Genomic DNA, 20,852 nt, shown 5'->3' on the forward strand with positions numbered 1-20,852 from the left:
CAGGGAGGACTTGTCCCCAAGTTTTAATTGCTTAGTCAGTCCCAGGCTCCTTCGAGATGTGCTGGGGATCTTGGCTTCCTCTCCTGCCGGGTCTTCGCGTGCGTGTGCACGTTCCCGGTGAGTCGGCCCTGAGGGAAGCTCGAGGATACTTAATGCCCTCCAGGATTTCAGGTGTTAAAGTACTTACCGCTCATCCAGGTCTCCTCTACTCTGCTTTGCAGGTGACCGGAGAAGCAATCGTCTCTGAGCGCCAAGGAACCAGTGTGCCTTGTGGCCACACTTGGATTTCAGCGTCCTTTCTTCTTCATCATTTTTTTTTTCCATTTGGCCTCTTTAATCCGCCGCTTCTACTTTTTTTTGAGGGGGGGGGTCTCCCTCTTCCTTCCTTTTTCTCTTCTTTCTTTTCTTTTTTTTTTTTTTTAATTTTGCCAAACTATCCCACAAAGCTTTTTCTTTCCTCCCTAAACCCACTTTTTTGCTCACCTTTCCTACCCACTTTACTACAAACAAACCATTAAAGGACCCCTCTCCCGGGCCTCCGACGGCAGGAGTCCGCGGACCTCCCAGGCCGACAGCCCTCCCTCTAACCGCGAGGGTTCCGGGCCCGGCGAGAGGGCGCGCGCACAGCCGAGGACATGGAGGTGACTGCGGACCAGCCTCGCTGGGTGAGCCACCACCACCCCGCGGTCCTCAACGGGCAGCACCCGGACACGCACCACCCGGGCCTCGGCCACTCGTACATGGACCCGGCTCAGTACCCGCTGACGGAAGAGGTGGACGTACTTTTTAACATCGATGGTCAAGGCAACCACGTCCCGTCCTACTACGGAAACTCGGTCAGGGCTACCGTGCAGAGGTACCCTCCGACCCACCACGGTGAGTCCACCTGGATGCAGGAACCCTTTCGATCCGCTCCTGTTTTCCTGGGTCTGGGAGACGGCCAGAGACTCAGGCTGGGCAGGGCAAGCGAAAGCCCCTAAGTGTGTTACTAGTTCATTTAAAAAAAAAAAAATTGGGGCCCGGAAATGGGCGAGGAAGCAGTGTCTCTCGCAGGGAGAATGTTTTTTAAAAAGAGTGCAGCAGGCGCCTCTCTTTGCGGGCGTCGTTTGGGCCGGGCGCTCACCTGGCCGGCGCCTAGATAAAGCCCTGGTCCACACGTTGTAGATTTTGCAGCCGGGGACATCTCAAGCTGTGCCTGCACGCGCCGCGCCGCCGAGCCTTTCTGGCCGGGCAGCAGAGCCGGTCAGGCGGTCCTGGAACTGGGCTCCCCTGAAGGGCTTCCAGCTTCTAGCGATCTGGTGGAAGGGGTCGCAGTTTGTTTCTCCTTTTGTATTTTCAGAAAGGCCCAAACACATGTATTTATTTCTACTTTCTTTGGCTTCCCACCAAAGATAGTGTATTTGAATTTTAGGTAGGTTTCTTACCTACTGGTGGTTGACAAGGTATAAAGGGGGGGAAGTCTTAAATTGAAGAGAAATCAGGTTTGCTTAGACTCCCGGCTACACAGAATTTTCCTACGTCTTTGCTTTTTAGGTTGCTTAATTACCAGCAACCCTGGCCTTATTTTCTCCACTGGCCTACGGTAGTTCCTATAGGCTAGCCCCCTCAAAGATTTATGATACACCAAAATGCCGTTTTAAGCAGGAGTTTCCAGTTGCCTCCCCCAAACCATTTATCTTGAGAAGTTTAGGGGAGTTCTGAGGTGTTTAAAAAAGGAAAATAAAGGAAGAAATCAGCCTTGTGTGGTTGGGACAGGGGACCCTTAACACTTCCCAGCTGTAAGTTTGGGCTCAAAGGAGCAAAAAAATGGAAGGGAAGAAAATGTGAGGCTTTCTCAGTCAGCTAGGTCTGCTCAGGTCTCCCTACTCATAGCCCCTCTGGCAGCAGGCATCCTCTGCCTTACAGCCTCCAGGTTTTAAACAGTCATTTCTGCGGATGGGGCGCTCTTTGCTCGGGTTGTGTGCAGATTAGCAGTTAAGTGGAAATGAGGTAGATCAGACCTAATGTTATTTACTATACTACTTCCTGCATAAAAAGAACCTTAACCCTTGGCGTTCAAGAGAATGCTCCATCTCTCTTGACTCCCCTCCCCTTCCTCTCTTAAGATTTTAGTTTCAGTATTGTTCTTAATGGTTGACGAGAATGTCAAATGGTGAGGCACACTGGATTGAAAGAGAAAGATCATGAAGAGCGTAGTTTTGCGCTTGCAGTTTAAAGGTCCCCTATCAGAGAGTACGGACTTCGATAACTCATGAACACCTTAAAATTGTATATTTTAAGTGAAGGTTAAACTTCTCTGTGTATGAGTCTCCCCTGGTTTAAAATAAATATATCAACAGGAATTTTATGTTTCAGGTGAAAATTCATATACTGCCCTGGTAAATAGGAAAGTCTCAAGGGCCGAAGGGGCTTGTTTTTCTCTTTTTTTCCTATATGATTTGGAAGGGTGAAGAAAGAACAGAGGGGGGAAATCCTTCAAGGTTTTGGACAAAGAAAATTTCCTTGCAAATTTCTATTTCAGGCCTTTTGGAAGCAGCTTTGCCAGTTCTAAGCAAGCGCTGAACTTCCCTGAAATTAACTCTCAAATGCACCCTACCTTCCTTGCGTTGGGTGCTGGGAGCTGGGCTTCTCCTAGGGTTCAGGAGTGGTGTGGCCCCACTTCATCCTCAGGCCTCATCATTCACGCTTGACTCCCTTATCAGCCTGGTTGGGATTAAGTCTGCGGTGGGAGAATCAGGGCCATTGAAAGAAACTAATAAATCAAGGCAGGTTCTAGAGAGAGACCCCAGGAAATCTGGTGTAGACTATGTATTTGGACAGGACAAATAAGCCACGAAACCTTTCTCCACGTCCTCGCAACTCCTCTGGAGTATTAGAAGCAGGCCTTTCGTTTTTAGATTTGCTGGGTGTGGACAGGGTCTGCTTCCACCTCGAGGCGTTGTGGGCCCGGTCCTCACGGAACCACGGAGATTAGAGGAGGTTTGAGCTTTCTTGCGCAGCTGGGCCTGGAGGTTTGCTGACTGTGAGGTTGGGGGTGCCAGGGGTAGACCCTTCAGGTGTGTCTGAGGGTAGCTCTCAATGAGGTCTTCTTTTCTCTCCTCCTCTTCCTCTGCCATCGCTGGCATCGCAGGGAGTCAGGTGTGTCGCCCACCTCTGCTGCACGGATCCCTGCCCTGGCTCGATGGTGGTAAAGCCCTGAGCAGCCACCACACGGCCTCGCCCTGGAACCTCAGCCCTTTCTCCAAGACGTCCATCCACCACGGCTCCCCGGGGCCGCTGTCGGTCTACCCTCCGGCTTCCTCCTCTTCTCTGGCCGCAGGCCACTCCAGTCCGCATCTCTTCACCTTCCCACCCACCCCTCCGAAAGACGTCTCCCCAGACCCGTCGCTGTCCACCCCGGGATCGGCGGGCTCCGCCAGGCAAGATGAGAAAGAGTGCCTCAAATATCAGGTGCCGCTGCCTGATAGCATGAAGCTGGAGACTTCCCACTCCCGAGGCAGCATGACCACCCTGGGAGGGGCCTCGTCCTCAGCCCACCACCCCATCACCACCTATCCGCCCTACGTGCCCGAGTACAGCTCCGGACTCTTCCCACCCAGCAGCCTGCTGGGAGGATCCCCTACTGGGTTCGGGTGTAAGTCGAGGCCCAAGGCGAGATCTAGCACAGGTAAGCCACCTCCACCCTTGGGAATCTCTCTTTTGCTCCCTCTTACTTCCTCTACACCCAGGTCAAGGCGGAAAAAGGTTCTTCCTTCTCTCAAAAAAAGGGGTGGTGGTGGTGGTATTTGGGAGGCCTACAGGTATCATCCAGCCCTTCGGAGATCTACTTAACTGTCTTCCATTCTTCAAGCCTGGGAAGAATGCGGTGTGTCTTAACTCCTACTGACTTAGGCTGCAGAGGGGAGGTGTGATCTGCTTGTAACCCTCCACCCTCCCCATCCCAGTGAGCTGGGGAAGGAAAAAGACTAACACAAACAAATGGATGCCCTTTCCTCTTGCCTGCTGAGGGACTTCTGGATTCTACCGCTAACCTTTAGTTTCCAAGACCAAATGGAAGGCCCCAGGAATAAATCTGTAGTGTTTAAAGCTAAACCGAAACCTCCTCCAACCTAAACAAACACGGGTCCCTCCTATGACCCCTTTGGCCTCTGTCAGTCGGACTGTTCCTCTTCCCTCTCCTCAGAGAGGGTCACTGGGGCTATAGCCAAGGACTGTCCTTTATAGAGGCACATATAAATAAAGCGTGTGTCTGTGTCATTTGGGAAGGAGGCAGACACTTTGTAAAATCAGCAGGCTTTGTAGGGAAAAGGTACTCTCAGCTGAACTTCTGAGGGCAAGAGGTGGCTCCCTCAGGACTAAAGGAACAAGTGCCCCTTGCCTAGTCAGTTACCAACAGTGTCTTTTGGAGCGTTCAGTGTGAACAGGAGCCAGAGGTCCCACTTAGGACCTCCAATTCCCAGAGTTGGTTGGAAGCCAGGTGTGGTAGGTAGAAAGGATTCTGCAGGTGTATGCTCCTGCTTCCTCTGTGTCTTCTCTCTCCCTCAAAAGCACACTGAGAGATTTACTCTATCAAGGTCACTGCAGGAAAAGCATACACAGGCAGAATTTTTCTTTGCTTTAGAAATAAGACAAGTTCGTTCTCAGTTTGCGGCTACGAGAAGCAGTCAAAAGAGGTCGTGAGCAGACTGAAGTGTGTTTTTAGAAGGGTTTTTGTGAAGACTGTTTCCTAAGGTGTGCTCATTTCAGAGTGGGCCACTCCACCTACACAGATTGCATAAAAAAAAGCATTGGTTAAAAAAACAATCAGTTGTCTGGGAAGGGCTGGATGAGCAGTCTTCAGACCATACTTAGGTTTGGAAGACTTCAGGCACGAGGGTGCTTCAAGTGACCAGGAGATCAGTTTTCAGGGTTTTCCTCTCTCTTTCTTCCTTTCTTTTTCTTTTTTCTTTTTTTTTCCCAGGGTGACATTCACTCTGACTGCCTGAGCAGGACTGTCTCTATTTAGTTGATATGTTTTAGCTAATCCAATTATTTTCAGACGGCTGCACGCGACAGTTGCATTGTTTATCCTGGGCCAGGAACTTTAATAGAGTCCGGATGCGGTTAGGCTGACAGAAAAACTCAGACCTGCATGTTCAGTACATGAAAGTAGGCAGGAGGGAGAAGGAGGTAGGCTCGTTAGCAGAGTCAAAAAGAAAGCTAGAGGAAGAGGGAGCTGAGGGAGTAATGTGGTCTGCTAAGGTGCCAGGGCAAGAACTGGGCTTGTGGGAGTGAAGGTGCTGGACTAGAGAGGTAAAAGTACTGGTTGTCTCCTGCCGTGCTGCTGGAGGGCTGAAATCAAGGAACTGTGTGTTTTGAGGTTGCAATGGGGTTTAAAAACAAAGCAGAACAAAAAATTGTCTGTGCTGGCGGGGCTCTGAGGTCAGGGAAGTGCCTGGGCTCTGAGGCCGGTGTGGTGGCTGTGAGGGGGAGGGGGCTCTGACTTTCCAGAAGACTCATTCTGTGCCCTCATTTCCACATTTCTTCTCCATCTCCTTAGGTTTGCACACTTTTTGTTCCTGGTTTGATCTGTTTCTTTTTCTCATCTTTTTCCGTAAGCTTGTGTGTGAGGGGTGGGTGGAGGTGGGGGGAAGCAGGAGAGTACCAGGTTTTCCCTAAACCAGAGCCAGAAATGCCTATATGTGCACAGTATTTATTTATTTATTTATCTTGGTGAAGGGGTGAAATTAGGCTTTTTACTTCCTCCTTCTTCCTCCTTCCTCACAGTCATAAAAACCAAGAGTGGCATACCTGGCCCGAAAAGGACCTGGGACTTTTGGAGTATAGAGGGAAGTTTCCAGAAGCTATCAGTACGCAGAAGGTGGGCTAGTGGGAATTCTTGTACAGGATATTCTCTTAGGTTTATTTCCCTTTCCTCCTCTCCTCCTTTCCTCCTGTCCGGCCTCTTTGCCTCCCTTCCTTTCTCTTTCCTCTTTGCAGATGCATTTATTGGACAAGACAGGAAGAAACGCAGAGCAGGGTTATGGCTGTGCTTTGGAGAGATGTGTGAGGCTACGGTCGGTCCAGGCCCTGCACTGCTTCCTTGATAGTGCTGCTTTCGGTCTGGGATCTATCTTTGAACAAAAGACAAAGCTGTGGCTGGTGCTTTTATTTTTCCCCAAAGGGCCATTTTTCTCAGTTTCCCTGACCACTTTTTGGATGTGGGTACCTCCCTCCACCCTCCTGAGAAAGATAGCTTACCCTGCCTTCTGCTCCTGCACAGCCCAGTTTCAGGGTTTCAGTCCGAAGCCCAAGGGGGCATTTGCAAATGGCTGTTGAATGTCAAGAGGCCTCACAGCTCTGTGGTTCTTGTCACCTAAGAGAGGTGTCTGCTTGGCAGCTCACAGCAGACAGGGGAGAGGCATGAGGAAGACAGAGAGCAGGAGAGTCGGGCCCTCCATTAGGAAAATTGGCTGTGTGCTGAACTCATAGGAGAGCAGGGAGAAAAGCCCAATGCAAGGCAGTCGAAAACTCGTGGAGTGAATCAAGACAGAAAATTGCTCTAGTGAGCAGGGCTCTGCCTGAGAGCAACCATCTCTCTGCTTTCAAGGGCCCTCTGAAAAGGAAGCTGTCTTCCTCCCTCCTACCTGACAAAGGAAAGGAAATCAGCCTGGCCACAGGCTGCGAGATCCCCTCAGAGTCGGGGTGCCTAGGCATTCACTCTGCTCAGGGCAGCAGCTTGCTACTTTTCTGCTGTGCCTGGTACAGGGAGCATGTAAGCAGCAAGCTTACTTAGGGAAGGGGGCCTAAGTGACTCTGTGCAGACAGGATAAAAAGCAGGCCTTGGCTGGGCCGTGGCTCATGCTGTCTCCCAGCATTCAGGCTGTGGATGCAGTAGACACTTGGGGAGCCAAAACAGCCAAGGCTCCTGGCCATGCCTCTACAGCTGGTACCCCCTTGCCTGCCCACTCATCCCTTCAGCTTCCCCACATCCGGTAGCCATACCCCAGCAGAGTTAGAGCCCACATGAAAATTGTCTGAGGATGATACATTCTAGAACCCTTGAGGAGAATCAGAAAAAGTTAACCAAGTTCCTATAAAAGTACTTTTGTTCTATATGTGTAAGCAAATTTTATATCTAGTCCCAGGGACCCTAAGATAACAAGGGAGAGTTCTCTGCAGACCCCATGCTAAGAGCCTTTTTGTAATTTAGATGGGAAAAAAATTCTCTGCTCAAATATTGTTTGAAAAAGCAAGTTTACACATAGCTCCTGGAGTTATGGGGAAAGTGAAAATGACATTTCTCATGGTTTTCTGGCCATTGTTCGAAAGGGTTGGAGTTAAATTATAGTGATGATAACTGGCAAGAATTTGTCCCTGGAAAAGGTGACAAGCCCTTAGGCGTTAACACCCCTTGTTCCTTTGGTTTTGATCTGGAGTTTTCCAAAAATCATTAGGTCTTCTGTCTACCAAGGTAGACTTTGTTCCTTTTCTGGGAAGCCGGAATTCCCAATCACTCGTCTAGAGTTTCTTCCTTTACTTTATGTGTCATTGATTAATCTCTCAAGACAAAGGGATTCCCTTTCTAACTGCTGAGGATCAAACCCAGTGCCTTGTACATGCTAGGCAAATGCTTTACTGTCGAGCTATGGTTCCAGTCCCCTCAGAGAAATCTTTGGGGCTGTTCTTTACTCCCCATTCACCCTGAGTGTCTCCCTCTCATTACCTTGACCCGCCTCTGTGGTGGGCCCAGTTGAGCTGCCTGCTCTTGTAGGAGACTGGGCTCTCCACTTCCTCTTTGGCTGGAGGAACTAAAAATGCAAGTGTATTTCTTCAACTACCTGGAGTACAAGAGGCTCTTCTGGAAAGGATCTTGCCCACTTTTTGAAGTTGCAAAGTCTCTCTGTCTGCTTTCTGGGGATCCATTTCTACCGAGGAACTTTCTGGGAGTGAGTCCCTGTCCTGATTCAGCCCTGGTTTTGGGAGCGAACAAACCTGGCTGGGCTGGTTTTCTGTTTGTTTATTTGTGGTTTTGGAAAAAGAGACTGCCAGATGGGCCTCAGTTAATGAGTGGACCAGCATCCCCCCCCCCCCCTCCTTAACTAACTCTTCACCTAATCTTTATTTGACCTTCATTCTACCCTTTCTGCCCTTCCTTCTCCAGGCTTTCCCCATCTTGCAGATCTCCTACCTAAGGGCTTGTACTGTGCTTACTTCCATCAGCCCTTGGCTGGCCAGGCTGGGGCCAGAGTCTAACTTCAATTCTTCTAGAAGGCTGGAAACCTACAGGAAATGTGATGTTTTCTGAAGGGGAGGCTGTGAGAACAGGAGGATGAGTCAGTCCTGCTGGCACTTAATTGATGACTTTGCAACTAGGGGCACTTACAGTTTTATTGGAAGTAAAAAATGTGAAGTTCTAGCTACTCAATCAGTCAGCCAATTGATCAATCTATACGTCCATCTATTATCTGTTTATCTATCTAGCCATCAATTAATCTCTCCTTTCTCCCCATCCTAATCTTCATTATTGAGTCAGTCTATATAGACAGCTCTGTGACTGGGTCGACATTCCTTGCTTCGTTTGAGGAAGCTGAAAAAGTCTTTTGCGTTGGCCACTGACTGTTCCGCACTCAGCACGCTCTCAGAGAAATGCTTCAAGATCCAGTCTCTTTCCTTTCGGCTCTGTTCTCTTCCCCGAGTGGGACGTGTTGAAGTCAAGATTCTGCTGCTCTTTACTCACCTGAAGTCTGTTGGTAACAGGAAGAGTTATGTTGGACAGAAACATAACTTTGGAGCACTTTGGAGATGGGGGTGAACTGTTCCTCTACCCAAATGAGTTTGGAAGTGTTTTTATTGTCCTTTCGAATTTTGGTGTGTGTGTGTGTGTGTGTGTGTGTGTGTGTGTGTGTGTGTGTGTGAAGGATGGAAAACAACTTTGGGGGTTTGTTCTCCTCTTATACCATGTGGGTCTCAGGGATGGTATGCAGGTCTTCATGCTTGGTGGCAAGTACCTTTACTCACTGAGGGATCTCACAGACCCTCCCTCATAATTCTAAGTGTCATCTCCTTTTGGTATGCTTTCCTTCCATAAGTGACTTATCTGTGATCTTGTTTCCAGAAGGCAGGGAGTGTGTGAACTGTGGGGCCACCTCCACCCCACTGTGGCGGCGAGATGGTACTGGGCACTACCTCTGCAACGCCTGTGGACTGTACCATAAGATGAACGGACAGAACCGGCCCCTTATCAAGCCCAAGCGAAGGCTGGTAAGTTCTTGGAAGGCCTGAACTTGTGGAACTGTTTTGTGTTTTTCATGTTGTTGCTGGGATGGATGGCTTTCTGAAGGAAATTGTCAGGACAGTTGAGAACCACATCAGCTTGCTTTGGACAGTTTTCTCTCCTTTTTCCCTTTACTCGTCACCTCCCCCCCCCCCCTCCCCCCTCCCCCCTTTCCTCTTCTTTTTTCAAATTAGATGCAGAAAAACTGTATTTTTGTTTTTCATGTTTAAGTCACTTCTTAAATTTTAAGGATACTAACTTATTGATTATCACAACTGAAACTTATTTCCCAGTGGAATAACTAAGCTTAGCAATGTCAGGGCAACAGTGTCAATATTTGCTGTGTCACAGACAGAAGTTTAATGTGGGAAGGAACTATCCCAGGAACCATTTAGAACATGCCCTGGAAGTAATGGAAGGCTCTGAGGAAGCAGTTACAGAACCAGGACTGGGGATGACCTTCTGGTGTCAATGCTTTAAGACTCCTAGGATTTGGTGTGGTGATGCACTCCCGTAATGCCGGAATTTAGGAAGTGGAGCTACCAGATCAGGAATTCAAGGCCAGTCTCGGCCACATGTAGAATTTGAAGGTGGCCTGGGCAATGGGATTGATACTGAATTAGCCAAATTTCAGACTCAGCTCTTGGTATTTTTCTGCTTCTCGGTCTAAGACAGTGAGGACTTGTACAGGTGGTTCCTGGGGAAAGTTTATGATTCCTGTCTTGACTCCTGGTCTCCTAGCCTCTGGTTTGTTTGTTCATTAATTCATTAATTCATTCATTCATTTATAACAACTCTCCATAGGGCGATAGTTTCCGGCTCCCACCACATACCCTTTCTTTTATTTCTAGAGCTTTTCGGTTATTAGGAATACTTGAGAAAACCTTGAAGCACTGCGCATTTATAAAGAAAGTAAACAGGAGGCGTTTGTTTGTAAACTTGACTCTGAAACCTTGGGCCGGATTGAACAATGATTGTATATTAGACAGTAAGAGCAGTTGGCCCGCACAGGCGACATCAAGATGCTGAAGTGGAGGGGAAGAATTTCTCCATGCAGATTCTAAGGGGGGAAACAGAGCAAACCCTGAGCAGAGGAGACCCCCCCCCCCACTACCCCCTCTTGAAAGCAATATTCATTTTCCCTGCCTGACAGCAGTGCAGTTTAACACCTTTTGCCTCCTCCTTAGAAAGAGGAAAACTTTCTAGAATGGTAGTGCCCACACATGACTTTATTTTTTAATTTTTGTCAATCTTAGATCTCTAGGCTTCATTCTATCTGATCTTTGCCCTTTTCTCCAACTGTCTCAACCTCCCCCCCCCATCCCCCGCTACTTCTCATGCAGTTTAAGGTTGGTTTTTTTTTTCTTTTCTTTCCCCTTCTCTTACATGCAACTTCCTAGGAAAAAGCTGCCGGATATCTGAGGGCTAGAGATAACTCATAAACAGTAACTCAGCTTCTCCAACTTAAACATCAAGATGTTTAGACGGATCAGAACAAGAAGCACTAGAAAAAAAAATGGCTGGAGGTGTTAGCTCAGAATGAGTGTGATCACACCGCAAAAGAATGCCGTGAATCATTCAGAACCCAGCCTTAGTGAAAAAAAGCAAGAAAAAAAAAAAAACCAACAACAAAACTTCTTGAAATATATCATGATACAGTTACAATTTTTAATTTTAAAGTAAAGATAAAAAATTATAAAGATCTGAAAAGTCTCATAGTTTCCTAATGGATGAGGGAGAATTTATTCTTTTATTTATTTTCTTCTGTCTGTACAGGGAACACGGGGGAGGGTTCTACTATTTTATATAGGTTTGTCTCCACTTGCCTTTCATAGGAAGTCTGTGGAACTCTGAGTAAATAATTGATTTTAATTCTAGAGTTCATAGGCTGTCACAATTTAAGCGGTCTATGTTAACTTAACCATCTCTCCCCACCAGGGGGGTGGTATTGATATTTTCAATCCCCTTATAATTCATATGCTACATGGAGACACATAGAAGTTTCTCTCTCTTTCTCCTTTAATTTACTTGTGTGTGGTGCGTGGAAGTCAGCAGATAACTTGCAGCAAGAGTCGGTACTCTCTCACCATGTGAGTTCCGGGGATCGAACTCAGATCATCAGAATTGCTGGCAAGCCCTTTCACCCTCTGAGCCATCACACCAGCTTATCTCCCACCTCCTTTAGATGCTTTGTACTTCTAAAGGCCGAGACCCTTTTCCTTTCTTTCGAGCTGGGGTGTAGACATCTAGGCTTATGTGTGCAAAGGACACTGGAGCCGTATTTTCTTCTGTCTCTTCATTTCTGCTCAGCCTTTATAGATGGCTGTTTTTGTTTCATGTATTTGCTGACCCACTGATGACCACTTAGCCCATCATGTATCTCCATTTGTATCTCCATGAGATACAAATCAAACACTGACATAGAAGAGAGGACCCATGGCCGGATCTCTAGCTTTCTCTCCTGTTAGTATTCCAGAATTTTCTTATGTCTTACAACTAGAATGGGTTGAGCAGCTAGCCTTATGGAACGGCTTATTGATGCCTGGGCCACTGAGCCCAGTGGTGTTGTTCTGGGCAATTCTGTAGGTTTACATAAACTCTGTCTTACCAGAGACGTATCTGGCACACATATGTATTTATGATCTTTAAATTTACTGCAAAGGAATATTTATATATGCACTGAATTCTTTCTTTAGTGTACTCATTGTATTAATTGGCTTTATATTTACATTCAAAATTATTGAACTGGGAAAGCTGGTTGCCTGAGTGGACACTGTTGGGCTTGATCTGAATATTTCTCCTGAAATACCATAGGACGGTGACAATAATCACATGTAACATAATTGTCACAAATCATTAGGCATTGGTTTTCAGTAGGACTTTCTTCCAGAGAGCACATGAGGGGAAATCGTTATTTAAGTATTAAATGATCATATTTCACAAAGGCAGGTGGCCAAAGGCTCCAGAATCAGCACCAACACTCTCGTGTTGTAGTGACTTATTTTCAGAATGGACAACATGAAAGCAGCACCTTCTCCACGGCGATAGACATGGGCTGTTTTTAATTTCACTTCCTTGCAATCCCTAAAAGTCTGAGCTCGGCTATTTAAAGCCCATGGGAGCAGATCTGCGGACAACCTAGGGCTTTAAAAGGAAGGAATCTGTATGCTGAACTCCATCAAAATTTCCACTGGGCTTCCAAACTCAGCTTTGACTCTTGCTACTTTGCGTGTGATCCAGTATCAATAGAGAATAAAGCTGGGGTTCTGTAGTTTTCAGTTTCATGTTCTTCAAATCATACCAGTCTATTTTCCTTCCCTTCTTCCTTCTTTCCTTCTTCCCTCCTTCCCTCCCTCCCTCCCTCCCTTCCTTCTTTCCTCCCTTTCTCCCTGCTTCCTCCTTCTTTCCTGCTTTCCTTGCCTGTTTATTTGGGGGGGGGGAGCCCTAGGGGTCCAGACAGGGCCTTTTGCTATGTTAAACAGCCCTTCCATTGAGCTGAGTCTCCAGCTTCCACACCAGAAGTTTCTTGATGTTACTGAATGCTTTGTCTTCTGTTCTTTATTTACTACTAATTTTGAACTCAGGATCCAGACTCATTTTTGAGTTAACATTTTCTTTTCAAGGGGAGAAGGAGTATTTTACAAGTGACAGCTCCATTTTCTTTTGTGTGTGTGTGTGTGTGTGTGTGTGTGTGTGTGTGTGTGTAGATCAAAGTGCAACTTGTAGGAGTTGGTTCTTTCCTCCCACCGGGTTCTAGGAATCCAGTCAGCCTTGGTTGTGAGTGTCTTCACTTGCGAGCTATCTTGATAGCCCACAGTTCCATTTTCTTTCAATAGTTTTGACTTTAAATTTTGAAAAAAAAAAAATATGTGCATAGAAAAGTTGCCTGATAAATTCAAATACACAAAAGGTAAAAGAAATCTCTCCCTGTTAAAGAAAATGAAAGCAGAGCTAATTAATTTACATTTAATTTTTGAGACAGGATTTCTCTCTGTAGCCCACACTGTCCTGGAACCTCTTGTGTAGCCCAGGCTGTCCTCAGGCTGGTGGCAATCTTGCACATTTTCAAGTGCAGGAATTACAGTTGTAAGTGAGCCACCCAGCCTCCATAACCAACAAATTCAAATTCAAGATGCAGCTGATGTTTGGCCTGTGTCTCCTAGGAAAACCTGGACTTCACATAGGTGGTGTGAGACTAGAGCCAGGTGGGCAGCTGGTGTCCAGGATTCCTACTAAATATTCAAAGTATCTTTTTTTTGATTGTCTCATTACATGATGGTTCCCTACCTAAAGGTATTGAGGGTAGCTGCCCTGAGAGAGGCAAGTAGCCAGCCAAGTCTGAAAGTGTCACCTGTGTGGGATGGCTGCAGGGTCCTGATGACTCAGGATGCCCTGTTCCTAAGTTATGGCACACTGAGTTTTTCCGTATTTTGTACCCTTTAAAATATCTACATTTATACATCTATATCTAGGCTCAGTTTTTAGCTTAGCATACAAAGTATCAGGTTTCACCAGGCTATCTTCCTCCATCTGTGTTAGCATACCCTGTTCTCAGTTTTCCCACTGTGTATCCCCAGCTAGCAGCAATCCTCCTGCCCCAGCCTGAGTTCTAGATTTCTGGACAATCGCCACTCTGCCCAGCTAATTCAACATTTCCTGATTTGGGGAGTCTAGCAAGGGTTTTTCTAGCTCAGGTGTGCTTTCATTCTGTTGTTAGTGGGCCCTGACAGCCAGCAGCTGATGTAGAGATCAGTATTTTTGGTAGTCTTTCTTGAAAAAGACTTGTGGGCTTGGGAATGGTGAATGGAGAAGACTAAGAACTTGGTACCATTAGCCTAGCTAATGAAAATTGTTACCTTAAAAATGAACTCTGGTGTACTTCATGGGGAGGGAGGGACGGAGGAGGTAATGTTCCCAGAGGTCGGCACTGGCATCTTGCTTCTCTCTCGTTCTGCACTTAGGTTGCCTACTAAGGCCCCTCAAACTCCTAAACACTGGATTGGCTGCGTCTTTCTGTTCAAGGACGATCTGGGATCTTTATGACTTTTATGTGGCCCACTTGCTAGTTTTGATTTCAGTATCTTTTTCTTCCCCTCGCCACGCCTGTTTCTGTAGCTCCACCAACACACTTACTGTTTGTTCTGATTTCATCCTGCCCTCTCTCCCCACCCCCAGTCGGCAGCAAGGAGAGCAGGGACATCCTGTGCTAACTGTCAGACCACCACCACCACCCTCTGGAGGAGGAACACTAATGGGGACCCTGTCTGCAATGCCTGTGGACTCTACTACAAGCTGCACAATGTAAGTGGGCCTGGACCCAGCCGGGGTGGGGGGTGGGGGTCCTGACCACACTGTTGACACAGCACCACTATCCAGCTTTGTCATGGGTTCCAGTCAGTCTCATTGGAGTTAAGCAACTTGTTCAGAAATCAGCACAGCAGGACTGAGTTTTTTATTTGTAACCCTCGGTCTTCTGAGACACCTGCTTTCTATAGCCCAGGCTAGCTTTGAACTCTAGATGTAGAGGGGGCTGGCCTTTCACTTCTGGTCCTCCCATTTCAGCTTCTTCCAGAGAGCTAGGATTATAGATGAGTGTTACCACATGTGGCTGGACATAGTTTTGAAAACATCTCTGCTGCGATGGAAGGACCCCAGGTTTCGTAACAAACCCATAATCATGTCACTCAGAAGGCTGAGCCAGGAGGACTACCATGAGCTGGAGGCCACCATGGCCTACGCAGCTAGTACTGGGGCAACCTAGGCTACATAGCAAGATCCTGTCTCAAAAACAACAACAAAAAAGATGGAGAAGAATGTTGTCCACTACCCACTTAGTACGTTTTGGACAGTTCTTATGTGAGGTTGAAACCCGATACGTATCATGGACCTAAGTAGGTTTTAAGGGTGAAAAACATCTTGGGAAACAGAAAAATCATCCGTTCTAAGTAAAGCCAGGTCAGGTGGTGCATGCCTTTAGTTCTGGTGTTTGGGAGGCAAATGCAGGTAGATTGTGTGAGTTCCAAGCCAGCCTGGTCTACAGAGTGAATTCTTGGACAGCCAAGGCTTCATAAGGATACCCGTGTTTCAAAAAACAAAACGAAACAGAAAGCTGCCGCTTCTGTTTCCATGCTCCCTTGCATAGGGTGGGGCCAGGGAGCACCTCCCTTGCAGGAGAAAAGGAGTTATATAAATAGGTGGTGCTGCCGTCCATTTCTGAGCCAAATAGACAGTTTTGGTTACTGATGAGAAGAAAGCCCTGGCTGTCCCTGTGCTGCAAACTTTGCAAACTTTACATGATCCTCTGCGGGACAAACACAGCTGAAATGTCCCAAGATTTCCCTGGATGTCTTTGTCCCAACCAGCTTCCCGCCACAAGTAAACAACTACAGTGAGAAGTGAGGATAGGACTCTGGGGAGAAGAAATGGTGACTTCTTCCTTCTGGACCTCTTTAGCAGAGTGATAATTGCCCGTCAACGAGTCTAGCTGGATCTACCTCACCTTTTTTTTCCCTCAGGGGTTGCATATTGCCTAGGCTGGTCTTGAACTCACTATGTAGCAGAAGCCTCAAATGTATGGTTAATCCATAAAAAACAAAACAAAACAAAAAAACCCAAACTGTCACCTCTTTTCTATTCAATTTTACATTACTCTCCTGGTGTCTTTTGCCTTTGGCAGAGTTTGGGAGGAATGAGGAAGAAGCAGACATTTTTGCTTCGGGCTGTTCTGGCAGTAACTCACTTTACCCAGGAATACTTGGGAATCCAAAGGAAGCTTATCTCCCCCTCCTTCCCTCCCCGCAACCATGTCTCTGTCTCTGTTTCTCTCTATGTTTCTGTCCCTCTGTCTCTGTCTCTTGTGTCTCTGTCTCTCTCTGGGAGAAAGTTTCTGAGATTCCATAGGAGTCTAAACTCACACCTTTTGACACGGTCCCCTTCGGTGTTGCCCAGTATAAGGGAACCCAAGGCTTCCTAAGTGGGATCTGCTCTTCTCCCCGACTCCTGGGCCATGATACACACAGATTTATCAGCAATTAAACCTAGTCCTGCTTTCAAATATGGGGCAGAGGCTCTCAGAGATTTGTGATTAAGATGGTGAGGACTAGAACATGAGCATTTATTATTAGCTTTCCAGGCACCCCCCCCCCCCGCAGCCTATGCGGTTATTCTGAGCTACAATTTCCAGTTCTCTAAGAATGCCCATGCTATTTGATGAGATGTGAGCCCCAGACAGCCCTGTGATGTAGATAGGGCAAAGACTCTTTTTATTTCGGTTGTACTTGAAGGAGTTATGACTCAGAAAGGCACATCCCTAGGGTATGCAGGGTGACGTAACTGATGAAGTAAAAGTCAGGACTGGTTTCAGGGAGTCGGAGACCCTCCTCAGAAGTCGGGGTAGCAGGAGCGTTGGCAAGTTAACAATCTGACCTTTCAGGGCAACAAGATCTCCGTGGGCTGTCACGAGTGCATTTCTTTACCACCTTCATGGAGTAATAGAATTATTGGAAACTAGCCGCTTCTCATTTCAGAATGGTGGTGGTGAGCTACGATGAGGCTGGTTTCTCACATAAACAAAGGCGTGTGTATTTTTGAATGATGGTTTCTTCCCTGGTGGTCCTAGGGATGGACCCAGAGCTTGAGGGAAGTGAGGCGGGGTGCTGTAGTGCTGAGTCATAACTCTCAACCTATTGACCTTTTCTCTATTGCCCACTCCTCCTTCCTTCCTGGACCCAGCAATCCCCCTGCTTCAGGCCCCAAGTGCTGCAGTTACAGGCTTAAGGTGGGGAGGGGGGGGGAATTTTCTCGTTCTCATGTGTGCTTTTTTTTTTTTCCTTCTGCCTTTTGGCTTAGTCCGGGGTTCATCAAAGGAGGCAACTTAGGTGTGTTTAACAATAAGATACTAATCTGTGACCATTTTCTTGGCATGTAATTTCTTCTGCCCATGCTGTGTCGGCACATGTATGCCACAGGCTCGACTCTTCTTATCTAGGTGTTGAGATGAATGCCTATCTCTGCATCAACGTATCTAGGTGTGTAGTGACTAGCTAGCTATCTATGGTCATGTCGCTCTTGGTGTAACTAGATATTATATTTAGATATCTGGCTGTGTGCATCTAGTGCTTGGTGTACACAGTGGTGTATCTAGACATTATCTTAGGGAAGGTCTGACGTGGGAGTGGATACCTGTCATCTCTGTGGGCGGCATCTTTATCTTCCTGACAACCTGACGGAGCCCTGAGACATTTTTCTGGCACCGACTTTGGCTCCTTTGCTTCTCCTCACCCCATATTCCTGTCATGGGGGTAAATAAGGTCAGATGCTCCAGTGGGGGGCTCTGGATGCCTCTCAGGGCACCTCTGCCAATACCAGGAAACCATGTTCTTACTGCAGCCAGAAACTTGGTCCTGCTTGGCTATTTGGGTCTTTTATTCCTTAACTGTTGTTTCTAGCCTCAGGAGCAGAGAAGACCAGAGCCAAAGCAGTCTTTTTATCCACTTTGGAGAAGCCTTGGTGGCTGGGTCTGGTTACCCTTAGCATGACAGGCAGTCCTGGGCCCTGGGTGCCTCTGTCAAGATTCTTGGTTGCATTCCTGGGAACACAGCTAGATGTACGCAATTGGTTCATCGTGGCAGATGGGTGCTGCTGATGTGGACTTGCCTGGCTCTCTGTGAAGAGCAACCTCTATTAGCTTTGCAAAGTCCCATCCTTGATTCTGGGTCCCCAGAGTATATGAATTTTAAAAGGACACTTAGTCACTTAACCAAAAAGGATGTTTAGGTATCAAAGTCTAGTGTTCTTTCTTTCTCTCAGTGGGGTCTTGCTGGTAGCTCAGGCTAGCCCGGAACTCTTAACCCTCCCACCCCTGCATTCTAGGTGTATGCCATCATGCCCTGTGAGCCTAGCAATCTTCAGATTAGGGGTCTTGGCATCTTCTTCTGATACATTCTTGGTTTTTAATTTTGACTCTCAAAGGACTTTGGGTTGATTGGTTTGAGCTGTTTGTCTGGTTCAGAGTGCAGAGGCAGGCTAGGGGCAACAACAGCTTTTAATCACTGTGGTTGCCGTTAGGTGACGTGGGCACAGGGCTATCCATTGGAAGAGCACATTGCTTTCCTATAGGCTCCAGGGCTGAGTATGTAGCTCCTAGCAGGGTGAGACCCTGGGTTCCATCCTCAGAACACCCCTCCCTCCAAAAATCTCAGAACACACATTTTCCAGGGGAAGCTTTTCCAGCCCATCACATTGTGAAAAAACCAGCTGGAAGAGTGGCAGCCAGGCATTTGCAGAGAGGAACAGGAGTCCTAGTTTCCAAGAAAGGTAGATTTCCACATTAGAGGCTTGACTCTCCCTTGCTCTGTGTGCAAGTCCCAGATTAGATCCATTAAACTAGTAAACAAGATGCTGTTTCTCCCCTGGAAAGTGCCCAAAAGCCCGTCTTCTCATGAAATACCTTAGGGAAATTTTAAGGCAGCAAGACAGGTTATTGTATTTTAAGTTGCCAGACATACTCATACTAGGTGGGTCCTGAGCATGCCAGCTTCCTGATTTGGACGTCGATGAGCTTTAGTTGAATTGTGCTTGGAGGTTCTGGGCTTTGGAAGCTGAGGCAGCTGAGTCAGAAGCCCTATACCCTGAGACCTGCAGTACCTGGGGCCCTGGGGAAAAAAAAGGAAGGAGCAGGAGGGGCTAAGGAAGGGGGCAACCAACACAGAAACACATCCCTGGTCTGAGGCAGGTGGCAGGGCCCCATGCCACTGTCTAAAAGCCTGTACCATTTCAAAGGCAGCAAAAAAGTAAAAAAAAAAAAAAAATTGATCTTTGTTTAGATTAACAGACCCCTGACTATGAAGAAGGAAGGCATCCAGACCCGAAACCGGAAGATGTCTAGCAAATCCAAAAAGTGCAAAAAGGTGCATGATGCGCTGGAGGACTTCCCCAAGAGCAGTTCCTTCAACCCGGCTGCCCTCTCCAGACACATGTCATCCCTGAGTCACATCTCCCCGTTCAGCCACTCCAGCCACATGCTGACCACGCCGACGCCCATGCACCCGCCCTCTGGCCTCTCCTTTGGACCTCACCATCCTTCTAGTATGGTCACCGCCATGGGGTAGAGGGAGAGCCCTGCTCCATATGCACGAGGAGTTTCCGAGTCTACAAAGAATCCCTCTGACCCCCTCTACTTGCGTTTTTGCAGGAGCAGTATCATGAAGCCTGAAAGCAACAGATCTGTGTTTTTGAAGGCAGAAAGCAAAATGTTCGCTTCTTTTCCAAAGGAGCTCCCGGTGGTGTCTGTGTTCCAACCACTGAATCCGGATCCCATTTGTGAATAAGCCATTCAGACTCATATTCCCTATTTAACAGGGTCTCTAGTGCTGTGAAAAAAAAATATTGCTGAACATTGCATATAACTTATATTGTAAGAAATACTGTACATTTGAGGAAGACTTTATTGTACCTGGATAGCTGTAAGAAAGGCATGAAGGACGCCAAGAATTTTAATGAATATAGGGAAAATAAAGTATGGAGAGAGATACAGAAGAAACTAAGTCTTGATGTCCAAATGGGCACACTGTCAGTTTTGTTTCCCTTTAGTTGTTTGATGCATTAAAAAAAAAAAAATAACAAAAAAAAATAACAAAAAAAAAAAAAAAAAAGAAACGAAAAAGAAAAAAAAAAAAGAAAAGAAAAAAATCCAAGAAAAAAAATGTTGTAGGCAAATCATATGTTCCAGGCTGTGAGCCTTTGCAAAGGAAATTTCAGATCCGGGCAATCTGTGATATCTCACCAATTGCCAGTGAGGATTTAAGAATGTCATGTCTAGGCCTACATGCTCTGTGAACTAGTCCCTGTAATTGTTGTTTGTATGTATAATTCAGAAGCACCAAAATAAGAAAAGATGTAGATTTATTTCATCATATTATACAGACTGAATTGTTGTATAAATTTATTTACTGCTAGCGTTAAGAACTGCTTTTTTTTTTTCCTTTTTGGTTTTTAATGTTTTCCTTCTTCCTGGATTTTCGGTTGAATAAACTAGCTTGCTTTCTCGGTTGGCCTAAGGTGGACGTACTCTGGAGGGTTTATTTTTTCTTTTCTTTTTTTGATGATATTTATTAAATAGCTTCCATGGGTCCAGCGGTACCTGTCTTTTCCGTCACTTCTCTGGCAGCCTGAGCTATGAAGGTAGCAACATAATATAGCTACCAACGTGCATGTCAGTGACCTGGCCACGACAGGCCTTGTCCTGAGAGCAGCCTGGCTGACTGTTAGCCCCTGTGTGTTCTGTAATAGTGATCACTGCCTTTAAACAGTCTGTTGGAATAATACTATAAAAATAATAATAAAGTTAAAATATTTTAAAACAACAAAGTAACATTGTATGGAAGTGATGGCCAAGCTCTTACAGAATTGGGTAGCACTGACCGATGTCAGAGTTGTTTTCTTTTTAAGCATCCCAAAGCAAACACCAGGAAAGCATGGGAATCCCAGCAGGGTAACATCCATTCCTTGAATGGGAGAGTTATGATTTCCTCTGTTTAGAGAAATCTGTCCCTGGGCAAACACAGCTTCAGGGGGCAGCCTGTGAGCTGCCTGCTCT

The 20,852-nt window shown here is 46.7% G+C and overlaps 1 protein-coding gene across 4 annotated transcripts; it reads left to right on the forward strand.

Moving 5' to 3' along the window:
* Positions 1-418: 418 nt before the first annotated feature.
* Gata3 (GATA binding protein 3) lies at positions 419-19,862 on the forward strand. 4 transcript variants are annotated; one of them, XM_036188574.1, is made up of 5 exons: positions 419-876; positions 3,131-3,667; positions 9,098-9,243; positions 14,432-14,557; positions 19,081-19,862. In XM_036188574.1, the coding sequence occupies exons 1-5, from the start codon at positions 636-638 to the stop codon at positions 19,363-19,365; spliced, it is 1,335 nt and encodes a 444-aa protein (XP_036044467.1). In that variant the 5' UTR covers positions 419-635; the 3' UTR covers positions 19,366-19,862. The 4 variants fall into 4 exon arrangements, with proteins under 4 accessions (XP_036044467.1, XP_036044468.1, XP_036044469.1 ...); XM_036188575.1 differs by having other exon boundaries at positions 9,101-9,243; XM_036188576.1 differs by having other exon boundaries at positions 19,089-19,205.
* The last annotated feature ends 990 nt before the right edge of the window (positions 19,863-20,852 follow it).

This window comes from Onychomys torridus, chromosome 5, assembly GCF_903995425.1.
Source record: "Onychomys torridus chromosome 5, mOncTor1.1, whole genome shotgun sequence".
NCBI classification, from domain to species: Eukaryota; Metazoa; Chordata; class Mammalia; order Rodentia; family Cricetidae; genus Onychomys; species Onychomys torridus.